We start from the raw sequence: 8273 nt of genomic DNA, 5'->3' as shown, positions 1-8273 counted from the left end.
CCTGGGGCGCGGGCGGCCCCCGCTCTGCCCTTCTGCCCGGCCGCCCGTGCAAGGACAGCGAGGGACCGGGAGCCGCGGGCGCTGCTCCTTGTGGGCGCTGCCTGCACCGTGCTCCAGGCCTGGGCCGTGCCTGGAGCTGCTGCTCCGCTGGGATGAGGAAAGGAGGTGTCCCCCCACCCTGGTTGTAACTCCGTGCTCGCGAGGGCAGGAGAGGAGCTGTTCTCCTTTCTTCGCTTACCCCCACTGCCTTTTTCTTTGTTCGTTTTTTTTTTTTTCTGGTTAACTGGTGCGCACTGGTCAGATTCTCACACCGTCTTTCTCTCCCCAGCTCTCCTACGCTCTCGTCCCCTCTGCTGCCCGGGCGGGAAGCGAGACCTTTGCTGCTACAACCACCCCCAGCCTCTTCCCAAACCCCTGGAAGCACCGGGGGCGAGGGTTCGCTTTGCCTGTCCCCCCCCCGTGGGGCTCGCCTGCGTGCCCCCACGGGGTGCGGGGTGCGAGCGGGCCCCTCCAGCAGGGGGGTGGCGGTGTAAATAAAAGCAGAACGCTACTCGGTGTGCCTCAATGTGTCCTTGGGGGGGTTTTTTGTTTTAGGGGTAGGGGGCTCGCTGCCAACCTCAAACCTCAAGGGGGTGGGTGGGGGCTGGGGGGGGGCACTGTGGGCTCCAGCCCCTGGATCCGGCTGTGCTCTGCGGGCAGCGGGGGCTGGAGGCGAAGTGGAGGGGACCGGAGGGGGGACCCCTGGGGGGGTTTCATCCCCCGGGGAGCTTCATCCATGGGGTTTTTGGGGGGACGGGACCGGCAGCCAGGCACCGCCTCCGCCTTCCCCGCCGCCCCCAGGTGGGCCCGCCCCTGCGGCCGGGGCGGTGCTGGCGGCCTCGCTCCGACCGGCGGCGGGCACCGAAAGGAGGAGGAGGAGGAGGAGGTGGAGGAAGAAGAAGAAGAAGAAGGAGGAGGAGGAGGAGAAGAAGGAGGGGGGGGAACCGGCCCGGTTGGGGTCCGCTGCCCGCCGGTCCAGCCTCGCCCGCGGGCGTTATGAGCACCGGCGGGGAGCGGCCGTGCCCCCGCGGCCGGCCAGGCTCGGTGGGGAGCAGCCCCGTGCCCAGCCCCGGCTCCCCGGGGCCCGAGGAGGTGAGCGGGGGGGGAACCGGCACCGGGGGGGGGAACCGGGACCGGGATCGGGACCGGCACCGGGACCGGGGGGGACCGGGGAGGGCTGGGGGGTGCTGGGGGGCGCTGCGTGGGCGCCCTCCCCGCGTGGCCCTGGGGGGTGTGTGTGGGTGTAGGGGATGTGTGGGGGTCCTGTGGGGTGTGTGGGGGCTCTGAGGGGAATTTGGGGGGGGTCTCGCCGTGCTGTAGGGCGGGGGGGGGCTGCGCGGCGGTGCCCCAGGGTGGGGGTGACCCCGCGTGTCCGCCGCCGTGCCCGGCAGCCGTGTGGGTGTGCGGGCACTGGGGGGGGTTATGGGGTGGGTGAGGGGGTTTGGGGGGGATTTGGGGTACCGGGGAGGGGGGGAGCACAGCCCGGCTCCTTGCGGGGCGGGGGGCGGCCGGCCCGGGCAGCCCGGGAGCGCGGGCGCCATCTTGGGAGCGATCAGGTGTCGGCGGGGACCCCGGGCGGCACCGGGCGGGGAGGGGACGGGGCTGAGGGGGGGGCACCGAGGGGGAGCCCCCCACAACCCGCACCGGGCCCCAAAGAGGTCTGGGGGGGTCGGGGAGGGGGGTGCCGGGAGCCGCCGTTCCCCATCCGCAGGAGGGGTTGGGGCCACGCGAGGAGCCCCCGCCGCGCTGCCGGTACCCCCGGTGCGGGGGGAGATGTGTGGGGTTTTTTTGGGGGGGATCCCCAAAAATAGACGCCCTACAGCCCCCCGGGGGCCCACCCGGCACCGGGGGCAGCGGGGGCACCGGGCAGCCCTTCCCTGTGGGTCCCTTGGCACACCGGAGGGCGGCTCCCCGGAGTTTTATCTCCCAGACTTTGTCCCCCCCCAGGGGTCTCAGGGGGTCCCCTTTTGGGGTGCTCCCCCAGTTGCTGGCCCCAACTGGTCCCAGTCCCGTTCCCGGGGCGGGGATCCCGGGGCGTTGAGTCAACGCCGCGCTGTGGGGTTTCTGCCGGCTGTGGGTGCGCCACTGCCATAAATGAGGGTTTTAAGGAAGGGGCCGTCACCGCCGAGCTGGGGTTGGGATGGGAGGGGGTAACGGGGGGACGGGTGTTGGGGGGACCCCGGTGTTTGGTGCCGGGATGGGGCGGGGGTGTAACCACCGAGTGCCGTTTGTCGCAGCCGCTGCAGAAACGGCAGAGAACCGTGGAGGATTTCAACCAGTTCTGCACCTTCGTTTTGGCTTACGCCGGCTACATCCCTTACCCTGAGGAGGTGAGTGGGCTTGCGGGGTGATCCTCCTCCCCCCGGGTGTCCTGCCGTCACGGACCCGGCTCCTGATCCCCCGCTGTAGGTTGGGGGGGGGTCATTCTCCGTCCCCAGTCCCTTTCTCCATACCCCGAATGCCCGCGCTGTGGTGTCTCCTGCTAGCCCTGCCTCTCCCCTGCTTGCAGAACGAGCCCTGGACCCACGGCGGCAGCATGAGCCCCCAGAACAGCACGGGGAGCACGCAGGACAGCGATAGCTGGGCCTCCTTGCCCTCCTCCGACTGCCAGCTCCTGGCGGACGACAGGAGGAGCAGGACGGCCGTGGCCAAGGGGGCTGCGGACAGCAGCCTGCTCGCCGACTGCCCGGCCTTCCCCGCCGGCTTCTACGAGATCCGACCCCCGCAGAGCAAGAGGAAGAAACCTCCAGCGAAGAAACTCGTTTTGGAGCAGGAGGTGGAGAAGAAGGTGCCGCTGAGCGCTGGAAAAAGCTCGGTGCTAGACCAGGACCGGGGGAAGGAGCCGGCTGTGCTGGAGGGACAGGTGCCTCCTGTGAAAGAGGTGTTCTCGGAGCCCCCCATTGAGCCGGCCGGGGACCCCCAGCCCAGCGCCCCTCTGGAGGAGCCCCTGAAGGAGGAGAAGGACTGGCTGCACGGAGAGCAGGGGGCAGAGAAGCCCGCAGGAGACGAGCCGCAGCTAAAGGAGCACGAGCAGTGCTCTGGAGGCGCGAAGAGCCCCAGTTCTTGTAGTACCTTGGACCAAAGCGAAGGGGAAGATACAAGCAGAGGGAGCTCTCAGCTTGGTGGTGAGTGTCTGGGGAGTGGAGCTGTGCTGCGGTCAGTGCCAAATATCGTCCCTGCCTCGGCCAGAGCTTCCCACATGGGATGCGGGGAGAGCTTGCAGGTGGTCCCGGCCTCTCCTAGCGAGGGGCTTCATGGAAAGCCATAGGGACCTGGGAGAGCTGCAGAGGAGAGAGCGGAGAGCTTTGGAAGTTCTTTAGTAGAGCGAGTGGTACAGACCTGAAATGGGGAGTGGGGTGTAAGGGTGCCTTGCTGATCCTTTTTTCTTTTTTTTTCTTTTTTCTTTCCCCCCTTTGCAACTTCAGCAGTTGAATTCGCAGCGGCTCCCAACACCAAAGCAGAAGGTGAGTGGGGGCTCTCCCGCTCCACTGGCTGTGGCTTTAGAGGTGGTGCTGTGCCCTCAGAGGCTTTTCCCTGGGGGGCTGCTCAGGCTGCAGCGGGGGGGTGCTGGTGAGGTGGGTGCTGAGCGGTGTCCCTCTCTCCCCGACCAGACGACGACGCCTGGGATCTGATCACCTGCTTCTGCCTGAAGCCCTTCGCGGGGAGGCCCATGATCGAATGTAACGAGTGTGCCACCTGGATCCACCTCTCCTGTGCCAAGATCCGCAAATCCAACGTGCCTGAGGTTTTCATCTGCCAGCGATGCCGCGACGCCAAGCAGGAGATCCGCCGCTCGAACCGAGCTCGGACGGTGCCCCGCAAGCGGTTCTGTGACTGAGGCTCTTCCAGAGCAGGGAGGCTGGGGGGCCCCTTTTTAAACCGAAGGCTGTAGCTCAGTCTGGCTAGACAATCAATGCACAGTAACGGCAGGGGAAGGGCTGGGCCGCGGTGCTGGGCTGTCCCCCTTGCTCTTCTGCCTCCTGGGAGCTGCCGTCCTCCCCGGGGGTCGCGTTAACCACGGAGCTCGGTGACCCCAGGGGTGTGGGGGGAGAAGAGCCATGCACTAGGTCGCTCAGAAACATCTCTGTCCTTGCACAAACCTGGCTCAGTGCCTTTCCCCCAGGCCAGCCGAGGAGAACCTAGTCCAAATAGTTTCCCTGTGGTGTGGTGGAAGCTTACACTTATCCCGAGATGTGACTCCCCTTCCTCCTTTTTCCTCACCGTTGTCCTTGCCTTGGGCCTCGGGGTGAGCTGCGGTGGCAAAGCCCCAGTGACCCGATCCTCTTCCAGCACAGAGATGCAGCCCAGGCAGGCTTCTTCCATGCAGTGTGCCCTCTGGGATGGGAGGGAAGGAATATTGCTCCTGCCAACGCCTGAAGCAGACTGGGCTGCTCTTTCCTGGGGGTTTGGTGTCCCACCTCTGGCTCATCAGCCTTGTAGGCTGCGCAGGGGAGGCCCTGCCCCTGTCTGGTGGTGCTCCTGATTTTGGTTGCTGTGCACAAGGCCCCAAGATAGTCCGAGTAGATTGTTAGACGAGTTGTTCTTGCCGAGGAGTCCTCCTCGGTTCAGATTCTCCAGTTGCACTGAAGTCTCCTGTTCAAAAGGGATGTGGGGTTTGCGGTAGGAGACCCGAACGGTTACCCTCAAAACTGGTAGGGCTGGGGTGCCCTGGGGAAGGGGAGCAGGGGAGGTTTGGGTGGTTTCCATGTTTCCCAGTTTAAAAGAATTGAACTTTGTACCCTGTGGCCACCTCCTGCCTGCAGGTGAAGCATCGGCTTAAGCAGCAGCTGGATGCTGAGCCCTGGGTCCGATGCAGCCCAGGTGCAGGAGGGCCTTGCTTCCCTCCTGCAGAGAAATTGTTCATTTCTCTTTTTTTTTTTTATTATTATTTTCTTTCCTGGACACATAGAGTGAAGTCTGATACCTTGTCAAGGGCAGGCCCTCAGCCCCTTCTGCTATGCAACTGCTGCTCCGGAGGCACGGGGCCTGCCCGCTCCAGGCCTCCTCCAAGTTTCAGAGCGGAAGGGTTTTTTCCCCATCACCCTCCTCCCTCTGGGAGCGGTGTGTGTGCGTGCACCGACGGTCTGCTCCCACCTCCTCCTCCTCACAGCCCCTCCAAAGAGCCTGGCCCGTGTGCCTTCTGCACTTTCCAGGGGGGGACACAGACCCCGACTTGCCAGTCCCATCACTATTTCTCCTAACTGGGTTCTTTCCTACTTGCACATCTGGTTACTGTGGGACCACAGGCTGGGGGAGGGTGGGGGGCAGCCCCCCGCCACCCAGCAACCCCCCAGGCTCGTCCCTGTGCCTCTCCTCCTGTGGAAAGCCTGGGCCCCAAAAGTGCTTTATGTTTTTATAGTTACTTTGTATGGATATGTAAAATAGCAAAATTCTGGTCCTTGCCCTGTGGAGTGTGGCTGGAGTCGTCTGTATATAATAAAGTACTTTTGCCATAACGGGGGTGGCTTTGGCGTATTTCTCCCTCCCCTGGGTGAATTTTGGCGTGCTCCTACGCAAGTGGGGGAGCCCAATGGGGCTGGCATCTCCAAGCTGCCTCAGCTCACAGGCAGCTGCCCTGAGACACAAACCACAAGCTCCCAGCCCAGATAGGGAGCTGGGCACCGCTGGCCAGGGGCTGTCTGGCCAAACTCAAACACTTCCAGCTGTGACCCCCCCAACCAGGTAACCCCCCAGCTGCACAACCACCAGAGAAGATGCAATCCACCACAGGTTTTATTGAACAGAGCGAGCCATGCTGCAAAGGGGTGATGCTCACCTCCCTGCCCTGCTGCAGTGCGTGGAGCGTGGCACAGGAATCTCTTCCAGAGCCTCCCCGCTGTGGAGGTCACCTCAACAGGCATCCCCGTCCCCATCCTGCAGCCAGTGCCCCCTTTCTGAGCGCCCTGGGACGGCTCCAGGGCCAGCAGGGCTGGTGGCTCGGGAGGAACGGTGTCCCCGCTGTGACTGCTAAGGCACAACGTGATTTATCTCAAAGGCTTTGATTTGCTCTCGGGCTCTAACAAACCCTCCGTGATTCTGTTCCCATTCCAGAGAAGAATTAAGGATTAGTCCTGACAGTAGTGTAGGTGCTGAAGGATCCAGTTTTCCCCACAAAATGAGTCCATTATTCCAGTGCAGAGCGATCTGGCGTTCCCCGCAGGTGGGCTCGGTGTGTGCTGGCTGCCATTGGAGTGCTGTGGGCTTCAACTGGTGGGCAGTGAGCACAGGGCCGTGCTGGACGGGCTCTAGGACTTTTCTCCTTCGTTGGGCAGATGAAGTCATTACTGGCGGGTCCCTTCCCAAATCAGGCCCTTCTGGTGCAGATTCTTCCATCCTGATGCAGCAGCGCTGGGGCAGAGGCAGTGAGTGCTCGACAGACAGCAGAAAACTCAGGTGCAGCTTCTATTCTAGGGGCCCAAGCTGGGTTTGCGCGGCCAACCCAAAGCCAAGCGAGCATCCTGGAGAGCAAGGACGGGCACCTACTCCTCCTTGGCCCACACAGAGCTGCTGGCCTGCCCCTCCAGGTGGGGGATCACGGCCTCGGTGTAGAACTTCTCCAGCTTGGGCACCGTCTGCCCCCAGAACTCGTCGTCGAACTCGACGGGGGCCACGGCCGTCTCCTTCTTGGTGTGCACCACGAAGTCGGCCTTCCGCATGTCGGCGGCTGCCATCTGGCACTGCACCTGGGTGAAGTAGTCGTGGTCCCGCTTCAGCGCGTAGGAGTCGCCGTCCACCCGCAGGCAGAAGTCCCGGTCCTTGCAGGCCTCCCTCACCGTCCTGTTGCGGTGCTTGTAGGGGCACTTCACCTCCAGCAGCCCCAGCGGCTTCCCCGTGTCCGCCTCGGTGACGACGCCGTCGGGGCTGGCGGCGAGCCACGTCTTCTCCTTGTGGATGAAGAGGCCGCAGTCCTCCACCCGCACCGGCCGGCCCACCTCCTGTGACTTGAGCTGCTCGTAGGCCCGCACGGCCGCCTTCTCGTTGCGGATGCCCCACGACATGGCCGGCGTCTGCGCCGTGGGGCCAGGGCTCACCACAGCCTTCAGGTACGACCGCGGCACCTCGTCCGTCCGCCCGTTGGCGAACTTGCTGCCGGCGATGCGCGGCGCCACCGAGGCCGTGATGCGGTTCTCCCTCCACTCGTACCACTTGGGGTTGTTGCGTTGGCCCCGCGTCTCCTTCTCCACCCGGGGGATGTCCTGGCTGTCCAGGGGGGGCAGGAACCGGGACGAAGCCTTGCTGGGACACGGCTCAGCCTTCACTTGGCCTTCAGCTCCTTTGGTGGCCGTCGTCTTCCTCGTGCTGGCGGAGGAGCCCCCGCCGGCCGCTCCACGCTGCTCCCCGGCACCGCCTCGCGCCCTGCGGGATGTCACCGCCGTGGATTTTGGCTGGGACGAGCTGGGCTTCGCCTCCTGGCTCCGTCCAGCCACCGGCGTGCTCCTGGAGGCACGGGCAGCCGAGGCGGACGGCGGCGGGGCAGCGGGGGACGTTTTGGGGGCCGCCGCTGGCCGAGGGGACGCGGTGCTGCCGGCATCCTTCCTGGGCCGCCCCATGGCTGGGCTTCAGCGGGCTTCTGGCTGCGGGAGGGGGGAGAAAAAAGGAAAAATTCAGGGCAGAATGGGGCCGAGCTCCCTTTTTCCTTCTTTCTGCTTGGGACAAGCCTGGGCTCGCCTCGCCCGATCCAGGATGAGGCAGCAAGGGGGGGACGGGGGGGGGCTGCTCTGGGAACCGGGAGGCACCGGGAGGGACCGGGCTGACCCCACCCGGTACCGGCACCCCCGGGCTGACCCCCCCCGGTACCGACCCCCCCAGCCCCGGTCCTGCCGGGCTCTGCCCGCTAGAGGGAAGCAGCCTCCCGGGCGGGGCTGGGGTGGGGGCACCGTATGGAAACCAGGAGCCCCTCGGACCCCCCAGGACCGACACCCCCGTCCCCATCCCCACCCCCGGTACCATCCCGGTTCCCGATCCCCCATCCCTGGGGGTTTGCTGCGGCTCTGCCCTCTCCCCCACACACCCCCCGTGCTCCCCAAACCCCCCCGATACCCCTCCCTTTCCCCCCCCCGGTACCTTCCCCCTGGTACCCCCGGTACCCCCGTCCCAAGCCCGCACCGAGGACCGGGCTCTCCCCCTCCGGGCCCCTCCCGTGCCTCCGAGTTCCGCTTCCCGGAGTGCGGCCGCCCCCAGCCGCCCGTGCCCGACCCTGCGCCCCCCCCCGGTGTCCTCCGGGAACCCCCGCC

General features: G+C 65.5%; 2 protein-coding genes across 6 annotated transcripts; one reads left to right on the top strand and one right to left on the bottom strand.

Moving 5' to 3' along the window:
* Nucleotides 1-855: 855 nt before the first annotated feature.
* LOC101790681 (PHD finger protein 13) lies at nt 856-5495 on the top strand. Of its 2 annotated transcripts, none has more exons than XM_027464217.3 (5): nt 856-1131; nt 2277-2369; nt 2549-3164; nt 3468-3503; nt 3651-5495. In XM_027464217.3, exons 1-5 carry the CDS (start codon nt 1036-1038, stop codon nt 3875-3877), a joined length of 1068 nt encoding a protein of 355 aa, XP_027320018.1. In that variant the 5' UTR covers nt 856-1035; the 3' UTR covers nt 3878-5495. The 2 variants fall into 2 exon arrangements, with proteins under 2 accessions (XP_027320018.1, XP_027320017.1); XM_027464216.3 differs by having other exon boundaries at nt 859-1131; nt 3465-3503.
* A 259-nt stretch (nt 5496-5754) lies between these two features.
* On the bottom strand, nt 5755-8265 carry LOC119717691 (uncharacterized). Of its 4 annotated transcripts, none has more exons than XM_038183428.2 (2): nt 8146-8265; nt 5755-7613 (listed from the first exon to the last, which is right to left on the bottom strand). In XM_038183428.2, the coding sequence occupies exon 2, from the start codon at nt 7587-7589 to the stop codon at nt 6519-6521; it is 1071 nt and encodes a 356-aa protein (XP_038039356.1). In that variant the 5' UTR covers nt 7590-7613; nt 8146-8265; the 3' UTR covers nt 5755-6518. The 4 variants fall into 4 exon arrangements, with proteins under 4 accessions (XP_038039356.1, XP_038039355.1, XP_038039357.1 ...); XM_038183427.2 differs by having other exon boundaries at nt 8104-8258; XM_038183429.2 differs by having other exon boundaries at nt 8127-8226.
* Nucleotides 8266-8273: the final 8 nt, after the last annotated feature.

This window comes from Anas platyrhynchos, chromosome 9 (assembly GCF_047663525.1).
Source record: "Anas platyrhynchos isolate ZD024472 breed Pekin duck chromosome 9, IASCAAS_PekinDuck_T2T, whole genome shotgun sequence".
Taxonomy (NCBI): domain Eukaryota; kingdom Metazoa; phylum Chordata; class Aves; order Anseriformes; family Anatidae; genus Anas; species Anas platyrhynchos.
This window is presented reverse-complemented; position numbering and strand designations above follow the sequence as displayed.